Raw genomic sequence first — 20450 nt, 5'->3', positions numbered from 1 at the left:
AGTATATTTATAGCGCATCACATGCAGGGGCATAGCTAATAGCATATTTTTGCTTTTGTTTTTGCTAACAGAAGCAAAGCAGGTCAGGCTCTGTTATAGCTGGCAGTGCAGATGTATGAACCTGACTCTGCTGCACCCCAGGCCTAGGCTGTGCTTCCCTATGGATGGTCCGACCCCAAACCGGCTTCAGGTCTGCAGCAGTTTCCTCAGAGTAGATGTGAGAATCTACCGTCTCCATAAAAGCAGTCTGGTCATTGGCATTAGTTGTGTTCACATTGAATGCCATCCTAGGTTGGCTTTGACGTGGGTTCAGAAAGCCCCAGAATACACTGTTCTGGTGCTGGGGTGGTTGGTGGCTCTGTCCTGTTCTCTCCAGAAGTCAGCAGCTGAGTGTCACTGCCGGCTGGCGCTGCCTCTGCTGTCTGGTGTATTCAGGGCAGCAAAGCCTCCTTATCTCCTCACTCTTTCTTCCCCATCCGCTCAAAGATGCTGGTTACTGTCTGTAAAGACAAGCGTTGGGAACTTGCAGCATAGACTTCCACTGCCATCTGCGCCAAGACTGGAGGCCTTGAGGCAGGCCTCAGAACCATCTTTGCTCTTATCCATTCCTCTATTCTTTTAAAAAGCATTTAAACGGGTTCTGCCTTTCAGATCTATTTCATTGTTCATGGCTAATGTAATTGGACCATGTTTCTTTATGGTAAATGAGAGAGCACTCTGTATTCAAACGTGAATGTATCTCCACTTATTAAAAAAAAAAAAAGACAGCAAAATAGTAAACAAGTTGCAAAGTGATACGATTCAAGTTCTAAACAGCAGGTTACGTTATTACGCGAACTGTTGTAGTTTTCAAAGGGTGAGAATTACTGTGAAATAGTGATTGGTTTAACGAATTAATCTTGTAGGGAATTTTAGTAGTTCAGAAGCACATGAAAAGTATCTCGGTGTGCAGAAATGCAACCAGAAATACATAGTCACTGCAAGCGTGCCTGTAAAAGATAAGGGTGTTCAAGTGTGCTACAGATAGCAGAGTTCAGGGAATGAAGGGCTGTACGAGCGGGGAAAAAATGAAACAGAAGGGGTGGAAGAGGAGATGAAATAGCGGCGGTTCAGAGAAATTCAGACATTAAGATACATCTGGGCTGAGTGAAGGACTGGCACCTGGAAGTGCAGATCAGTGGCATAGAAAGTGTCTGGGAACATAATGAGGGTAAGACATCTAAGAAAGAACCTAATTTTTCAGAGATCTATCTTGCTGTAGGAGGGGAGTAGTTAGGGGAGGAATAACATACACAGTGACAAACTTCAGAAATGGAAGAAGATGCTACAGGTAGGAACAAATAGGTGTTTTCAGTGTCTTCTAAGAGTAGATCAAGAAGTAATAAACTGAATTTGGAGAAGTAATAATCCAGCTCAGGTTGTAGGTGACATGTTAAGCGTGCTTGAACACTGGGACAGGATAGGGAGGGAGTGTATGAAGTCTTAATTGATGAACTGTCTAACCTGTTTTCAGAAGTCTCTGTGGATATATACGGTCCTGTTTCAGGGAAGAAAAAATGAACTGCTTGCCTTTTTTCTGGCTATTGCATGGCCACCATTATGTGTTGCCTAAAATGTGTAATGAAATCCTGGGAGAACTTATTTCCAAGTCAAACCTATTAGGTTTGGTTTGATGTTAGAAAATAGAGAAGCTGATTGATATAACAATTTTTTGACTTTCCGAAGGGAAGAGTGATTCTCACTTTTTTAATTCAAAAGCTCAGTTTTTACCCTAGTGAAACAGTGGAGTTAGTTCTGGTAGGGAAAGCAGCACCTGTGCTCCTTGTAAACTTAAACATTCTGACATGAAAATGCTGCTGCAATTAATGGCCTGTGGTTCTGCTGTGTCACCTATCAAGTGCTCTAACGGACTGCAAGATGTGGTGAAGAAAATGGCATAGTTGATGAATACTCCCACCCCTTCCTTCCCTTTTTTTTTCTCTTTTTTCCAGCAGGGCTGAAGTGGCACAACTGTGGTGAGGGCGGTTTGTGCCGCTTTCCCCCCCAAGTCTGGAGGTGGCATTCCCATGGCCTAGCATGTGTCAGCATGCTGCAACTGGGGAACATGGGCTCTGAGTGCGTGCTGCTGGGTCCTGTGCTGGCAGCTGCTGGAACAGGCGGCCCTGCAGAAGGTGTGGAGCCAGGGCTGCTCTAGATAATGCTCCTGCTTAACCTCTTCTCCCACTTGCTGAAGGAAAATACTTATTTTCCTTACGTTGCACACTTATAGCTTTTCAGCTGATGCCTCTGCTGTATAAAAACTGCTATTTGAAAATACCTGTTTGGAAAGTTAAGTGCCTGTGAAAGTGTGCAGACTAAGACTTTCTAGGGGAATTGAAGAAATGAGTAGCGTGATGGAGACTACTGGCAAGTCCATGAAAACGCTTTTTGAAAGGACTGAGTAATTACAAAAGTACTGATCAGGTAAGCTGGCAAGATAATGCTTGCAAGATATTTGACCAAAGTCTAAATTCTGTTAAATATTATATTAAAATCTATCCCACTAATGCTTTTCAGAGTGTAAAGTAAAGAAAAAATAAGCAACAAAGCATTGGTTTTTGGCAGAATACTTTCACCTCCTTTGCTGTGGTCAGTGAGCTATGAGAGGAGGAAAAAAAAGATACATTCTAATGTAGCACCTTAATTAAAAGCTTGTAGGTTGAGTTTAAGAGCATAATCACATCTAGTCTTGTAGCTGGGTTAAACTGAGAGATAACAGTGTAAAAAGAGGCAGCAGCTTGTGAAGGTTAGAGTATCTGTGAGCATTCCAAATTTTGTTTTTCGGAATGGTTATATAAGGGTTAGGAGATCTAGAATGCTATAAATGTAGAAGGAAAAAGAAAGAAGAACCTCATTTTCCAGCGTGATCTGCTCATAGTAATGAGCATAGCCATTTCTGGCTTGAGGCATGCGAGCATTGTGTGGAGCTGAAATCAGTTCTAATAGAACCAGGCAGGCCATGGAATATCACATCCAATTCAGAAGAGCTGAGTTAATAAAAGGACTTCACTTTTTCATAATTTAAAGGAACAGCAGGGAAAAAAAGATGGGTGACTGAGGGAATGCCAATTGCAGTGTCTTCAGAATGCGTGCACCATGGAAGCAGGAGCAGTCTACTGTGTCTCAGAGGTAGAATGACAAACTGTGCTCTGTTGAGGGCAGTAGTGCTAGTAGTGTACAGTCTGATGTGTCCATTTGCACCATGTATGTCGTCTTTGAGAGCAGTGGACACAATGTATGGGAAATTTCTTGATCTGAAACAGAAGTAGCATCTCCAGAAACTCCAGCTTAGCCACATCCCCTTTCTGGTTAATAACTGTCATTCTCTGAGACTTTACTGAGTCTATCATAAACTCTTCAGCTGCTTTTACAGATGTACCTTGCAGGCAGGACCTGGAGGAGCAAAGGTCCTCAGCTGATTTGTGCTGCTCAAGGGATTTGTGGTTAGATGGTCGTAGGTTTTCCTGAGTGAAATGCTGACTTTGTCACCCATGGCATGCTTAAAACTAGGCAGCACACGGTGTCGATAGGAGACAGAAAGTAAATTTGGTACCTTAATTTTTTGTCTTCCGTTTCCCACTGGAAGTGAAGACTGCTTGCTGGCCTTATTTATATTCACTTACGTATTAGAATTATCTGATAAGTAAGGTGATAAAAACTTCTTATTATCAGTAGTATCAGTATTCTTTCCGTCACTCAGTAGTTTCTATCCGGTAGCAGAAAATCCAAGTTAAGGTGTGACTCAGGTTCTGCTTTCAGATACTTCTGTTGCAGATGAACTGTTGAGCCCTTCAGACAGCCATTAAGAGACGCTTGCAGTTCCCTTCTTTAAGACCCAATGTTAAGGAGAAGAAGCAGGACTCATTTCTAGGCACTGGAGCTATCAGAGAGGGTAGCCCTATGCATGGTATTACAGCAAATAGGGAGCTAGACAAAAGGAATGATCTTGAAAATTGCCTATAGAACCATAAAGGTTGGAAGAGACCTCAGATCACCCAGTCCAACCACCAGCTCATTCCCACCATGCCTGCTGACCACGTCCCTCAGTGCCACATCCACACGGTTTTTGAACACCCCCAGGGATGGTGACTCCACCACCTCCCTGGGCAGCCTGTGCCAGCCCATCACTTCTCTTTCTGAGAAGAAATTTTCCCTGATGTCCAACCTTAATCTCCTCTGATGCAACTTAAGGCTGTAGATTGAAATAGACGAGTTGCATAAATTAAATGCTCACTACATGTACAGTTGCTTGTGATTGTTTCAGTTGTTCACGGTTATTGCATAGACTGTTTCCACTCTTAGAAGAAAAAATGGGTAAGAATTTGCAGTTGAAAACAAATTTGGTTTTTTGCTTACTTTTTAAACTGGCACACTACTGTTAGCTCTCAGAACTTCTCACGGGCTGAAATACCTTTCTGGAGAGCTGTTCATCTGGAAAGCTCATACGTTTTATGGTTTCATGAATTGCACACATTGGCATTGATTTGAGGATGACCAATTTTAAGATTATATATATATTTAATTTTAATGATTTATTCTACTGCTATTTTTGTCTTGAGTTACTTTGAGTGATTTTTATCTTGTCCTCTAGTTTGCTTGAAACATATTGTCTGTCCTCAGTATTTCATGGTGCTTTCATTAATATCACTGAATACGGAAGTTGGCCCGTGTTTCTGACTTTGCAAAGGAAGCCCTTTGTTTACGTGTAAATCCTGAAGACGCTATGGTAGAAGTTCTTCTGGCACAAAGTTCAGCACATGGTCTAATACCATCACACCTCTAGAGACACAGGGTTTAAGATTGATGGCTTGTTTTGATTATTGAGAAGACATTTGGGTATGTAGTTTCATCCAATGAATTTATCTCATAGTACTATTTAAATAGCCTTGGAGCAAAATACGTACTAAAAAGCAACGAAAAAGTGGAAACCAGCTAACTAATTGCTTACAGCAGTGTCACTTAATAGGTCAATAGGTGTGCTCATTTTGGGGAAGGAAGTAGATCTCTGCTTTTTTACAGGTAATTTTGCTGGAACATCCCAAAGTTGTACTTTTTAGTTGCTTTTATGTGGTGCTTGTACATCAAACTTGAGCAAGCCTTCATGGCAAGAGAAGATCACGTTTGGAATAGACTTATAAAAAAAAGAAGATCCTATTGGAAATAGGAAAAAGATTTTTACATGGAGTAATGTGAACATTTAGGAAGCACTCAAGAACCTACAAAACATTTAGCAGAGTTCTTCCTGAAGTATCAGCATGTATTTCTCTTAATATGTTTATTTTTGATTATGCCCTGGGAATTTCAATGAGATAGCTTATAGAAATTGACTTGTCAGTGAATTTCAGGAGGTTTGTGCACCTTGTTTGATATCATTTTAGCTCAGTGACTGCTCAGTAGCTTAATTTATTTGTCTGCCTTTAGTCAGTTTTAACATGTTAAAGAAGTTGGTAAACTGAAGATGAAATAGTATTATGAAATCAGGTCTTATGAAAGCGCATCTCAGTCTAGGTTTTCAAATACTGGTAGAGTGTTTTTAAATATGCCTTTTAGAAGAATGCAGAAGGAAAAAGAACTTTTAAGATCTTTGCATTGCAGATAAGTAATAAACTGTATTTCTTATTTTCCATGTTAGTTTATATTTATTAAACAGAGAACGGCAGAAGTTACCATCATCTCGCTAGTTGTTTTCTCTTAAGCTTTACTTCTTTATTAATTTTATGTGTAGCTAATGGTAGTGGCTGTGTATGTTTATTTGTTGCATTACTAAGTAAACACTGTGTGTGCTGACAACTTAACACACTCAACAAAAATGCCAGGTTTCAAATGTTGAATTACACTAGGGATTACTTATTTCAGTATTCGTATTTGCTTGCTTGGATATCACTTAGCAGAGATTTATTGTGTCTAATTGAAAGTGAGTGGAAAAAAATGGGCCAATGTTTGCTAAACATTCTCAGTCAAAGTGGTTCTCAGACGATGAACAACTTGATTTTAAATGTGGTCAGTTGTCCATGTGCCCAGGAAAGCTACTGGCTGCTTGTCCTGTGTTGCATTACGTTACGTCTGCTAAGCCCCATGATATCATGGTTATGCAGACTTAGAAGGAAATAATGCTGTGGGCTGCTGTAGCCTTTTAATACACCAATAAGGCAGACAAATCTTACTTAACGTAACCTGTTGAATTCTGCTGTGTTCCACTACTGTTGAACAAATTTCTCTAAAGATTTGATTTGATTGGAAGAAGTCTAGTGAAGTCAAATCTACAATGGCACTGGGAGCCAGTTGTGGGAACAGCAGCTGCTGTTACCTCTCTGTATGGGAGTGTTGAGGTCTGGAGGACACAAAAAGGCTGATTAACTGGGTCTGTTCTGCCTGGGGAAAAGAAGACTGAGGGGGATCTGATAAATGTTTATGAATATCTCAAGGGAGGTGGGAGGCAAATGGATGAGGCCAGGGTCTTCTCAGCTGTGTGTAGTGACAGGACAAGGAGCAATGGCCTAAAACTTGAACATAGGAAGTTCCATACAAACATGTGGGAGAACTTTACAATGAGGGTGACAGAATACTGGATCAGGTTGCCCAGAGAGGTTGTGGAATTTCCTTCTATGGAGATATTCAAGACCCGTCATATTCACCCTAGGAATCTCATATTCAGCATTGCTTCCTACAGCCTTGCAGTTAGTTTTGGGGGCATCAACTTTAATGTTGGCAAAGATTGTGTCACTTGGGCCATTTGGTCACTGTGAGATACAGTCCAGTATAATAGTTTTAACTCTGCTTGTATTTTTTGATCTGTGTGACTTCTTAGGCTGGGTCACTGTTTGACTTGTCTTCAAAATGAGTTCTTCATGTCTGGAATTCGGCAAAGATTACATGTTACTCTGTTTAGAAAAACAGCCAGCAAAGTTAATAGCCTTGAAATGTTCCACAATGGAGATAAAGCCTGAAATGCAATTCCATGTATGTCAGTGTCCAGTGTATGTTACCAGGGGAGCATATGTTAAGAGCAAAGATTGACCATGCTTCACTGAGCTACTAACCTATGATTATTTATTTTTTTTTAATCTTCACAGGCTTCTATATGATTCAGGTCTTTTAGTGCCTTAGTGTTTTGTTTGCACCTTGCTTAGGTTAAGGAGCTAATAGTTTGGTTTACTCTTTGGGAAGCTTTTTTCTTTGGTGTAGGTCATTGCCCAGTGGTTATCAAGCACGTTAATCTTGATGGTGCTGTGAACTGAGGATCTGGTGTATCTGCTTTAGACGAAGGTTACTGGGACACAGTAAAGTAACACGTATGAGAATTGTGTAGGATCAGCGTCCTGAAGATCTTTTGCCTTACTTTATACAATAAGGCATAGTTGTCACTTCATTTGCAAAATGCAATTCAAATATTTTAAAGGTAAGAACCTTCTTTCCTTTTCTGCAGGCCTCTGCTGTATTCCTTAATTACCTTTTAATTTCTGTGAGAAATGAATTGGCTATCTTTATGGGACAGCCTCTTGTATTTATATGATGATTCATTTCCAGGGCATGTTTGTTCTGGTCCCTGAATGAGGTGAGAGTCCAATGGGGAAAAATAATGTATGGTCATCTTGTTACAAATGACATCTGTATGTCACCAGAGCTGAAAGTAAAACTAAGCAGCATTACTTCTTATTGTAAGCTTTCCTCCATTTGTAGCTGTTCTTATATTCCACTGTGTTTTTTTATTGTCTCCTGATGATAAAATAAACTCCAAACCCCTACATGATGATTAAGGAGGCACACAGTCAAATTGCATGGCGTAGTGCCTTTATGCTTAAATTCTGAAGTGTGAAATCCTGGAGGTTGGTACTCTGTACTGATCAAATTAAGTAGTTTGCTCCAGATGTGTGGGTTTTTGCCAGTTGACTTCGCAAATGCCTGTAGACAGAAGAAGCATCCTCCTGATGCCTTTGACAAGCTCCAGGAGGAAATTTGCTCTGTTGGGAATACTTTTCCTTTCTCATTTCTCCATTGCCTAGCTGTGTCTTTACTACTTCTCAGTGTGAGTCCCAATTTATATACTCTGTAGTTGTGGTTTAATTTAGCGTAGGATGTGTTCACTGTCCCTGTTCCCGTGTTCTTCCTCTCTTTGCACAGGATCCAGTCTCCTTGGTCTTTTAAAACTTTTAGTTTCCCATCACTTCTGTTTCCTGTGTTCTTAAGAGACTCCCAATTACACTAACCTCTATTCCTCATCTGTCATCTTACATTTGATTTTTGTAGTTCTTCTTCATTCTTTCCCTGTCAGTGCCAATGTTGTCTGCATGTTTCTTTCTCTGTCCCATTCTGACTCCCGTTCTTTCAGCAGTGTTGTGTATTTTGACCTACTTGTCTTGTTTGGTTGTCAAACTCAGTTCTGTGCCACATTTTGGTGGTCTTATCTTGCTGTTAGCAACTTAAAACTTTCTGAGAAATACCTTTTGGCAAATGCCTCTGTTTCCATTTATTTCCAACTTTTTTTTTTTTTCTTTCCTTCTTCTCTCAGCTCTTTCTCCTGGAGCATACTTAAAATTCGGCACATTACATAGAAGCGAGATAGAAAAGGTATTTTATGGCACAAAGGCAGCTTTCTCTTCTCTGTATTTGCTTATCTCATTGTAGCAGCAGGATCTTCCTCTCAGGTTAGGCTTGACAGACATAGGACATGTACCTGTCCAGTTATTCTGCAGTCCAAATTCAGCAAGAAACTCTAATGTTTAAAGCTTTTAAGGAATAATTTTATACCAATTTTTAGTAAGAGAGAAAATTGCAAGTCTGGAAATGGTACTTTCATTGTAAGGGTGTTGAATTTCTACTGTGTAACTTAAGAGATCACAAATACAAGCTAGCTAGTATCAGAGGACTTGGTATCTCCGTCTGCAGTATGGGATTTTTTTTTAACAAGTGAAATTCTCTGCATTCTTAGCAAATTTCATTAGTCCAAGAAAAAATATTATTTCACAATTTACTGTCTCTCAGATGGAGACCACTTATAGTTTTTCAGCTTTTACTTGGAAACAAAGCAAAAATAGACTTCCTAGTCCTTTTGGCCACTACTGATCTTGTAGCTGGCTATCTTCAATTGCACCTTCAAAATGTTTAGCCTATCAGTCGTTTTCTTATCCTTAGAGTTCTCAACAGTGATGAGGTGGATCCCAGGTGGTGGCACGGTTCTCTACTCAAGCATAGCTTCCACAATTAAAGTGTGCAGATTTACTGATTAGTCCATTGGTCTTTAATCTTCTCTACTTGTGTTCAGTAGAAAGGGGATCAAAGTTTTTGCTGGGAACAGTTGCTGGAGTTAGATGCTGTGTTGCGTGTCAAAAGCTTTGCTTTTTTCTTTTTACATCTCTGTTGATTTTGTTGAAATGTGAAAAGCATAAAGGGTATTATACCTGTTACCTGTTTGCAACAAAAAAGTTCCTTTACATAGCCTTGCAAAAGTTTATGTACATAGCATGCCTCTTTGAAGAGGAAAAAAACTCTAAATTGTGAAGTTGTAGACAGTTAATAAAGCTTTCAGAGTCAAATATTTAGATGGTGATAGTGCTCCAGGCAGCACTGACATTATCATCAAAGGAAGTTATGCATCTTGAAGCTGAGAATCATGAGAAGAAGAAAACATTTTATTCTGTTATCAGATGGAAAAAAAAATCAAAATACCTTGATACAAGTAGCTTGATAAGGCCTGAAAAAACTAAATTTGTTTTCACATCAGAAAAGGTTGATACCTGTCTTAGTAGAAGGTTAGTTTTCTATTGAGGAAAACAAAAACCAAGTACTTGCATTCATTGTGGATCTGTGACTGGGGTTTAAATACTGGGAGCTGTGGTCACATTTCCCTCTGAGTTCAACTTTAATTCCTTTGGGTGCTGTGCTGGGTAGGTTATGGAAGGTAATCCTGGACTCTTCCAAAAAAACTGCCCTGTAAAATAGTGGGAATTTCTTTCAAGTGTGCACTGAGAGTTTTTTGCCCAGTAGTTCTATTGTGGAACAAAGACGATGGATTTTTATATGGGATGAAAGTTTTGCTTTTCAGTTCTGTGTCACTAAAAGCTAGTGACTTTGAGGAGACTCAAAAATAGTGACAATCTTGATAACCTCATAGTCAAATACTGTATCTAGAAGTGTGAAATGTGCGTATACTGAGCCTGGAGAAGGAGAATTTTCACTAGAAATGAAATCAACTTTCATTATCATAGCAGCTGGGGATGCTGCTTGCTATTGAATTTGGTAATGTTCTTCCCAGGCAGATTTCTTGGAGCCTTTCCTAGGCATACGCTTTCAAGTTGAATATTTACCAACCATGTGACTGCCAGAACTGAACCTTCAGCACGACAGTAGTGTGCAGGGTGGTGGAACTCTAACTACTGTAGTCTTCATCAGTTTGCTGGCTCCTCAGGGTTCTTGTTGTTTGGTGATTGTTGTTCTCTGAGTTTTTCCAAAATTGTATTCTACTGTTGACTGAAATGCAATGTTTTTCCTGAATGTTTTCCAGTTTGTCATTGGCTTGCATGCTTTCAGTCACACAGGAACACGATCCAGGATATGTGGCACTAACCTGACCCTTTGTAACGTTGGATTGTTCCTGGAGTTGACCATTGGTTTTGGTAGCTTGTCATGATATAGAAGGAAATACATAACTTATTAGATGATGTCATGTATTAATTGGTAGCATACTTAGGGATAAAATGAAGTAATAGAAATGGTTGTACTGGAGATTGTTCCAATTAAAATAAAGATGTGGCGGAGGCAAAGAATAACTGATTACTGAATTACCTAATTTGCTAATTATTGAGATAGTATTCAGTAGTGATTTGCCTTTTTACTTGAATTCTTGAATAAGCTCACACTGTTTTGTATTTGGCTTATCACTTTAACTGATATGTAAACCTGATGCAAATTTTCTTTTGCATATTAAAAACCTTTCCATTCTCATTGGTATATTTCTCATTCTTATGAAAAGAAGAACCATTGGGTGTCCTAGGAGCACAAGCCTCTTCTTTCTGTTGTTGAATAGAAACTGAAGGATTGCATTTAGAAGAATTGGGACAGTGAGACTGTGCTTCCTGTGTGGTTTAACTCTCCTGTTGTGTAACTGAGGTAGAGTTGGGAGTGTAATGTAATACCTCCAAATTTGTCTTCATATCCAATTCAATACATTGAGTTCATGTGTTCTGGAAATTTATATTGCTGTGGAGCCTGCTTTTATAACATCTTTGTACATATTAGTGATTTCATGTTAGTGAACAACATCTTTCTTTGGGAGGATCAGATGTAGTCTGTTGGCCTGCAGGGTTGTGTAGGTCTGGTGCTTGGGAGTAGGAGTAGGACAGGAGAAGTGTCGTTGTTTGGAGCTGACCTTTGAATCCCTGCTGTGGGCAAGGAGGAGAGCAGGCATTGTTTGTGTCATGGTAAGTTGTTGCAGTCTCATTAAATCAGGCTATTGCATTTTTTTGGGGGGGGGAAGGAGGGGGAAATTGTGAGAAGGAAAGACAAATACTACAGGCCCTTCATTTTACCCATTGCTTCCATTATCTCCTCACTTAGATTTCCTCTGTGCCACTGGGTCCTCATCTCTGCAATGCTATTACAGAATTCTGCTCTTAATGCTACCCATAGCAAGATTTCTCTTCTGCTCACCTCCCAGTCTGTCCTCAGTGCTCTGTCAACTTTTTTCCCCTCTTCGTTTCAGTGAGAGGAGAGAAAATTTTCAACAGTTTCCTGCCTTGTGAAGTTCTTTCTGGCTTAAGAATTGATTGCTGTCATACACCTGGATAGTAGCAGCACCACAGCATCCTCTAGTGGTCTGCTTGACTTGCTGAACTTGCTAATTTCCAGCAGGGCTCTTCAGGTAGCCTTTTGAGGGGAAAGTTTTGTTGCTGACTGACAGCAGAGCACTTAATTGTCTCTTAAACATCTGCAGTAGCTCTCAAGTACTGACAGTGCACAAAATACAGTTTAGGGACATTTCAGCTTCTGTAACACCACTTGCTATACTGTGGTGAGTACAAAAGTTGAATTTCTTATTGTTCTTTCTAAATGGAAACAGTGTCCTGCGTTCGTTATTCCTTCAGGACTGCTTTGTCTGAAGATCACAGGGAGTTACTGCATCATGCATTTTCTATCCTGAATTAATAGTGTATCTTTTTAATAACTTCTACTGATCTTTCTCAAAGGATGCTGATTATTTGATACACTTGGATGAAATCCTTCACTTAAGAGCTCTGCTTTCTTATCCCTAAAAAAAAGAAAACAGTAATGCCATTTTTTTGTTTAGTGTGACATAAGGCACTTCTTAGCACCTCTGTTGGTTCTGCCATGATGTTACCAACTTCAATGGCAGGTTGATAGTTGCTGTACAGCACAATATATAGTCACAGATGTTAGTTGTTCTAATTAGCAAGGTGTTCAGCTATCTGTTAAGGCAGTGCATGTATCCTTGTAAACTTAGAATGCAAAATAGCAAGGTATGTGTAAACTGATTTTCTGCTTGCTTTTAGGAACATGGTAATTATAAAAATCAGCTGATTCTGAAGTTTGGCTAATATTATACCACAAGCAGTGTGGTTACATAAGCGGCAGATCAGTGAGGAAATGTGAGTGGTGGCAACAGAGTCTTCTGGTGTGATTTCTTCCCTCTTTAACAATAAAAGGCTGTCAGTGTTTGTCAATTTAATAAAAGTTACTTTCTTTAATAGGCTGGACTAATTGAAGCCAATGGAGAGCTTAAGGTGTTTATAGACCAAAACCTAAGTCCTGGAAAAGGTAAGAACACAATTTTTAGTAAGACTGTTTCTTGATTGTTGATTGTTATGCTTGTTACTGGCTTTAATCTACTTTCTTAGCTTTAGTAGAGCTTTTCTTAAGTTATGTGTTATGTGCTCAACAAGCTGTAGGATCCTGCAGTAGTTTTTAAGTGTCTCTAAACTAAGTGCAGGTCATTTGTGGTTTTACTGCCATTCTGTACATGATCTTCACATTAGAATAGCTGTGTTGTGAGCATGCAGGCTCACGGATGGCCAAACACATCTTTTGGGGCAGTATATTCTAACAAATGGGAAAAATACAGGAGTGCAGTAGTTTGAGAGTGGTTCTGACAGTTTATATGATACTGCATTCATGGTAATGCAGTTCTGTCTGAAATAATAATTTGAACAGAACCGTTCTGGACTCACTTGTAGTAGCTGTGCTTGTGTGGCAGTGTAATGTAATCAAGCAGTTTTATAAAAACAGGCTATAAACTTCAGTTTGATATGTAAGCTCGAAAAACTGAGAATATCTAAACATTAGAAGGGTTATGTGCTGTCTGTTATGTTTAACATAACTGGGGGAAGAAAACAGAATACAGCGAATTCCTGTTGCCTGCAGTGCTAGACAGCTATGTCATATAATCTTTTGTAAATTGATTATGCTATATATGAAAATCAGATTTTTCTTCTCTCTATTCTTATCAGCTGTTTCCATAGTGAGATTTCCAGTTACGTGTATTCTTGCCAGTTCATGCATTTGCTGGTGGCAGTGTTATTTTTCAGTTTAGTACTTTTCTCCAATGTGTTTACCTGTTCTTTATAAAGAGCAATGATGTATCTTAAGCTTTTAGTTTGATGGGCTGGCCAGATTGTTTTCTAGATTAGTCATCAGATGGATACTTTTTCCTCTGGATTTTCTGTGTGGTCAGTCTTCTAACCATTTTTTTATTGCATTCATCAGCCTTCCTCAATACAAGTGACCCAAATTGTATATACAGTTCCAAGTCAGCTCTTGGCCATGTTTTTATGGAGGTATCAGTATTTCTCTGCAACACTGTGTTTGTGGTTCACTGTCATCTCACAGTAGATTTTAGTGGAATGGCTGTTTTTCTCTGTTGCTTCCAAATGCTGATAGTCTGGTTTATTTGTGTGCAGCAGATGGAGTGCTTTGGTAGGTTGTACTAAGCAGGGTGAAGTTGATCTGGACTGACTCACCTGCTGCTTCTTATCTGTGTTCTCATAAACCTTCCTGTTGACAAGTCCATTGACTTTTTGCATTGATGGATTGCCCTCACACTCAGATTAACCTGTAGTCCGGTTCAAGGGATCTCGAGTCCAGTCTTCTGTATCCTGTTTCATAGAATTGTAGAATATCCTGAGTTGAAAGGGACCCATAAGGATCATTGAGTCCAACTCCTATCTCCACACAGCACCACCCAAAAATCATACCATATGACTGAGTGTTCGTCCAGACGCTTCTTGAACTCTGCCAGATCAGTGCTGTGACCAGTGGCCCAGGGAATGTGTTCCAGTGGCCAGTCACCCTCAGGTTAAGAATCTTTCCCTAACCCCCAGCCTGACCCTCCCCTGAAGCAGCTCCACACCATTCCTTCAAGTTTCACCAAACTCTTTCAAGCATTTATTTTTACAACTTGAAAAACTTCGGATTTCTACCAGCACTGATTTAACTAACAAGTTTTGTTTTTAAAGCAACATTGGACTTTGTTTTAATAAAATAGTCCAAATAAGTAAAAATGTTAATTTTACAACATCTGTTTTGCACAGTGCATGTGATTTTTGAGTACCATTCTGTAAGTTGATGTTCTTCGTGCCTTAAAAACGTCTTTAGCATGCAGTAAAAGGTATTGATCTTTATATGTGGTAGAAGGTTGTCTATTCGGAAATTGGTTCTAAATTCAATTCTGTTTGCCCATGCTCTTGTGTATTTCCATTAAGGAAATGTAACACCCTATTAGCCATAAAAATAAAAAATAATTTAAAAAAACCCAGCACTTTGTGGAGTATCTTTGGTATTCAGGATGCTACCTGTCCCTGGATGAAAAGATACAGTTAATGCAGATTTTCAGTATGTCTGGATCCTGGGAGGTCCTGATGAAAAGATCCACATTCTCCTGGAAGACTTGTCTTTAGGGAGACGAGGGATGAAATTTATATCTTAGAACAGCTTTCACGCTAAGTTCCAGGTCTGTTGAACTCGTAGTCTGATAGGTTTTTGTGGCACAAATCCACAGACACCAGTCTGCAGCGTTTGATGTGGCACAAGTGCCACCATGAAAGGTTTTGACGTGTGCTTGGTAGCCAGGAAGATGGTAGGTATTCCTTTATCCAAGACACAATAAGAGAGCAGATTAATTGTGGAGTTAGATTCTGAAGTGATTTGATCGTAATTGCTTGCTTAGAGAATCATAAAGTCATTAAGGCTGGAAAAGACCTCTAAGATCGTCCAGTTCAACCATCAGCCCACCCCCACCATGCCCACTGACCACGTCCCTCAGTGCCACATCCACACGGTTCTTGAACACCTCCAAGGATGGTGACTCCACCACCTCCTTGGGCAGCCTGTGCCACTGCATCACCACTCATGAGAAGAAGTTTCCAAACACCCAGCCTGATCTTCCCTGGTACAATTTCAGGCCATTATTTCTCAAGTTACAAGGCAAGGATAATATAATTTGGATACTTTGATTGCTATTTTAATTTGTTTCCATTCTGGGATTAAAAATTAAAAAATACATAGTTGTGTTATCTACTGGATTTGTTTTGAAATATCGACCTGACTCACTGCTTAAACTAAAAATTGCTCAAATTCTTGCTGTACGTGGGCTTCAACTGATTATTAAGATTAGATTTCATTTTTACAGTTAGACATTACGTATCTGTTGGAGGAATTGAAAGAATTTTTAATAGGAGCTGAATCAATAAAACTTCATTACATGTCTGTCTTCTAAAATCTATTTGGCAGTTAACTTTCTAAGTCTGTTAGTGAGATTGCAGTAGTTTTCTTCAGAATACATTCTAGACCCAGTTATTAGGGTCAAATTAGAGTCAGTATTAAAGAATAAGGTTCTAATCCGACCCCTTGCTTGTCAGGATATGTGGTGAAGGAAAGCATCTGGTTGAGGTGAGAGGAAGTGAGAAGACAACAAATGCTATTTAATGCTGTATTGAAGATAAAGATCTTCAATTACTTTTAAAAGTAACGAAAAATAAAATTTGTATCACCTGTCATGCCAGTAGGTGGCATTATTGGTACATAACCAGCAAGTGCTTGTAAAGGTGTCTTTTGCTCCTTTTGTTTTCCTACACTTTGATATAAGATTTCCTGCTACGTGGGCATAAGGAACTTGTGTTTGGTTTCCATTTCAAATTTATTAATTTAAAAACTTGAAGTTAAATATATAAATTTTTAAGGTAAGCTCTTTTCAGCACTGTTTAACTGAAACGACTTGTTAAATGACAAGAAGCTTTTTTTCAGTGTAATGTAACTGTTAATTTTGTACAGAGAGATCAAACTCTCTAATTTTTGACAGTGTTTGGAATTGTGCCTCTGGAGCAGAAATTGAGATCTATTTCAGAGCCTGGGATGCACCCTTTTAGCAAAAATGTGTCTTACTGTTGATTATGGAATGCTGGGCATTGCAGACAGTTCCAAACAATTGTTATCACCTAAAGTCAAGTTGGAAAGTAAAACTGTATCTGCTAGTAGGAATGATATTGAAAAAAATCCAATGAAAATCCAAGGAATCTAAGAGTAGGTCAGCATTTATTTGAACAGATTTGGAAAGACTGGTTGGTAATATGAGGGGTAAATTATGAGTTATGTCTAAGAATGGCAATTAGCTAAGGGCATAAATTGATTTTAGAAGTTTACTAAGCACTTAGTGATACTGTAGTATTACATGAGAGAAGGTTGATGTCTTTGTAAAAGATTTCCAAGTGGCTGTTTGAGAACATTATCTTAGACAGTGTGATTTGCTCAATACGAAAAGTCACTCTTGGTACCCAACTAGAGGCAGTCATCTGCGTGCACTGTTAGAACTTACAGTAGGTTGAAACCTTCAGAAGTAGTTTGATGTTTTTTGAAGATTAGCATATAACTAATCATGTTGTATCTGAGGTGGTAAGAGAGAAGTTTCAAACTGCAGTTTCTAAGGAAGCCTGAGGAGCTCCCAGGATTTGCTTGTCACCTGTCTTCATTACCAGATCTTCTAAGTACACCCTTTATGCTTATTCTGTATGTTTATACGTGATCAGTAATAACCTAAAGCTAGTCAAGTTGATGCCTTTGTGGTAAGAAATGATTTTCTTAAGTGATGTGGACTGGATAAATGGTTCTTTACGTGACACTTTCATGTTTTCACCCTAGCTGTGTTTTCAATAATGGTCTCACGTTTATGAAAGCAGTGATTCAGACTTGATGATTTGAGGTAGCTTTTGTAGAACAAAATGCCCAGAAAAGACTGTAAATAGTCCTTGTGAGAACTGCCTGGCATTTGATTTCTCCTTTATCTCTATCTGGCATTGAGGTTGAAAGAGATAGTCAAGTGCTATGTGCATCGCGTTGTATTGAGGCAGCTTTATGGGTTTGAGGCTTGAGTACACTTTCCTGCTGTCATGATACTTGAGGAGGAGACAGGAGGAGGAAGTCTGCCCTATAATTCGTACAGAAACTTAGGTTGCTGATAAGCTATCTTGTCGTTCCAGGATGTTTTTTTAGACTTTTTTTTTTTGTTGCTGCCAGTGCAGTAATACCGTGTAAACAAGCAGAGGGTGTTCCTCAAGTTACCTGGTTGTGTTCTTACTGCCTTATGTCACCAGCTGTCTGTAACTGAAATTAGTGGGAGGTCCCACTAACCACCTATTGAGCAGTCAACTACATGGCTGTAGTGGCCAAATGCAACTTTTGCTAAGTAGGATAGCATCGAGTGAGAAGTTGAAGGTTGATACAAAGACAAGTAAAGCCCGTGACAGCGACTTTAGCATCAAATAGCCACATCTGCAACAAGTCTCATGACTTGAAAAGGCCCTGAGAAAAATCTATAATCTGGTAACCCAGAGCTTTGTAAATGGAAAAAGAACCTTTGCAAAAGAATGAGAATGGAGTTAAGCTACTTTACATTCATATAAGAGAGCCTGGTCACTTTCTGTTTCCAAACTAAATAATTTTTCTGACAGTTTTCTACAGAGATCAATTTGGGGGTGGTGTGACATGCTGGAGAGAAAAGAGCAGGTTGTGCAGTTAATGACTGGTTTGTCTCAAAGTACAAATTATCTTTGTCTGTGTTTGCTTTGCAAAGTGGTGACCTTAAGGAATTTTGGTAGTGATTTTGTAGAATTCCCTCTTTCTCCTCCTATCTCTTCTAACCAAGGAAAACCCACAAACAGAAGACAGATGCTAACATCAGGTGCTACAACACTTTCCAGATAATTCTTGTAGTTTTCATGGAATCCTACATCAATAATTTGCATCTTAAGAAGTACTGGTACTGTGCCTTCTTATAAATTTATTTATAATTCCAAATTATGGAATGTTATACTCCAAATGGCACTCGGCCTTCTCGAAAGTGGTAATCATTATCATCAGTGTCATTTCTTGGAACTGTTTGGTTCATGGAAAGTCTCATTGGTCTTTTTTGGTCTCCTCAACTCATACTCTGTTTGCTCTGGTTTTATCAGGTTCTTGATACTAATGCTGGCTTAAAAAAAAAAATGAAATAACTTGTGTGACTTGTATTGAGATTGGCTTAGTAATGCTGCTGTCTTCCAAGCTGTGTAACTGTCCTTAGCTAGATTCAGCTGCTCTGTTTAAAAACCATTGATTTCAAAGCTTATAGAATCTAACCAAAAGTTTATGCAGTTCTTAAGAGTAGTTTAGTTGTATCGTAAAATGCCATCTGTGAGGTTAATTCTCTTTAGACCTTTCTTAAAATAACCCATTGCTCAACTAGCCTTCAATCTCATAGAGTGTTTACTTGCAAACTGGTCTGCTGGAGAGTTTGCAACTGTGAAAGGAAATGGTAGGAATTACTTTGACCGCAGGAAAACCATTCTTTTTCTCACTCTGTATATTTTTTTTTGGCACGTGATAATTGAGAAAGTGCTTTCAAAATACCTTCTAAAAACAATCGTACACATTACTGTTCCTATGCTAGGAAACAGACTTACAAGACTTAATGTGTTAAAGGCTGCGTTATCAGAAAACTGACTAGTTTTTTCAGTGATTTCTGTTGTTGGTAGAATTTTTGGGTTTGTTTTTATAAGTCAGAAAAGATTCAATAATTCTACCCTAAAGGAAACCAGTAATTAAAACAGGCAATTAAACACATTTTCGTTGTGAGGAAAGCGCTTACCTAGAGATGTTTGTAGACAGGTGAATAAAATGTTTTGTTAAAGCATGCTGCTGCTTTTGCTGTTCAAGTTTTATGTGATATTACTCCTTGATCCCATTTGTATCATTATCTTATGTATAGAAGCATTCTATAACTGTACAGTACTGAAGTTCTACTTCCATTTGGGCTTAATGATTGCTTGTAAGTTGCTTAGAATTCTCTTCCATACTGACAATATTTGAGAATCTGAGAGTTTAGGTACTAAAGTTTTGTCTCCCAATATAACTTCTTTTATGCTTTAGCTGGCCTTTTACTGTGCTTTTTGAAGTCTTTGTCTCTTTAGAAATAAAAGAAAATGAGGACCTAGCTGTATTAATAAAATGTTTTGAAAAGTAAAAAGAATTGGTGCCAGGCAAACTGTTGGCTAACATGCTGCTATGGATGCTGTCTCTTGGCCATAAAACACAAGATTATTTGTATTACACTAATTGATGTAACAGTTATTAACAAATGATTAGTAAAATTCCTTTGAGAAACTGAGCTGTCAGTCACCTTCAAAGCTAAGTTAATAAAAATATTTCTGCTTTATATATTTAAACAACTTTCCCCATTCCACCCAGAAACCAGAGTATTGTGAGCCTTTGGAGAAAACTGCAGTTGGATTTTTAGAAAAGTGCACATCGAATAAATAAGAAAGTAGTAGAATACACTCAGCAGACACAAATTGAAAATATCCTTTTTTAAAAAATGCTTTTAAAAAAAGTTGAGCAATTATGCTTTAATGTTAAATGTGTTACTTTTCATGGGTTGACTTTGACTTTGCTTAGAACTGAAGCATGTGTTACTGTTCTTCCAGTTGTGTTTGTATGTCCTTGCCTATCAGTTTGTACATACAGGCAAATGTACTTTGCAGTTCCTGGATAGGACCAGGCTGGTTCCACAGCACAGTGCCACAAAAACGTTAATGTCCTTAAAAACCTTAAAGAAGCCTAGTGTACATTCTTCCCTTCATGCTGATGTTGTAGTTGCAAGATAACTGTATTCGTAGAATTTTATGAATAATATAAGGAAGCTGGAGGCCATCTAATCTAGCCTAATGATCAAAGCAGGGGCAACTTCAAAGAATGGGGCCTTGAGTAAGTGAAATTTTTATATAACTGCAGGGAACTTCCTAGGCAACCTGTTCCTGTGCTTGCCATTTTCACTGTGAATGTTTTTTCCCTGGCATCTAGTTGGAATTTTCTGTGCAGCTTCTGGGGACAGCCGCCTCTCTTCTGCTGTGCATCTCTGTAACTCCCCATCTGAT

At 38.9% G+C, this 20450-nt stretch overlaps 1 protein-coding gene and 1 long non-coding RNA gene across 5 annotated transcripts in view; both read left to right on the top strand.

The window, feature by feature from the left end:
- Positions 1–20450, top strand: part of TFDP1 (transcription factor Dp-1) — a 39128-nt gene that overhangs the window by 1258 nt on the left and 17420 nt on the right. For 3 of the 4 annotated variants that reach the window (XM_031613759.2, XM_031613761.2, XM_031613760.2), the window contains exon 3: positions 12744–12810. In XM_031613759.2, the coding sequence (XP_031469619.1) occupies positions 12744–12810 (67 nt within the window). Of the gene's footprint in view, positions 1–12410; positions 12513–12743; positions 12811–20450 lie in introns of those variants that run through there. The other variant, XM_090128470.1, reaches the window with a different exon arrangement.
- Positions 4–6005, top strand: LOC149920078 (uncharacterized). The gene is made up of 2 exons (XR_016460816.1): positions 4–1210; positions 1992–6005. It is a non-coding gene; the product is annotated as an uncharacterized LOC149920078 (long non-coding RNA).

This window comes from Phasianus colchicus, chromosome 1, assembly GCF_987193195.1.
Source record: "Phasianus colchicus chromosome 1, bPhaCol1.hap1.1, whole genome shotgun sequence".
NCBI classification, from domain to species: Eukaryota; Metazoa; Chordata; class Aves; order Galliformes; family Phasianidae; genus Phasianus; species Phasianus colchicus.
This window is presented reverse-complemented; position numbering and strand designations above follow the sequence as displayed.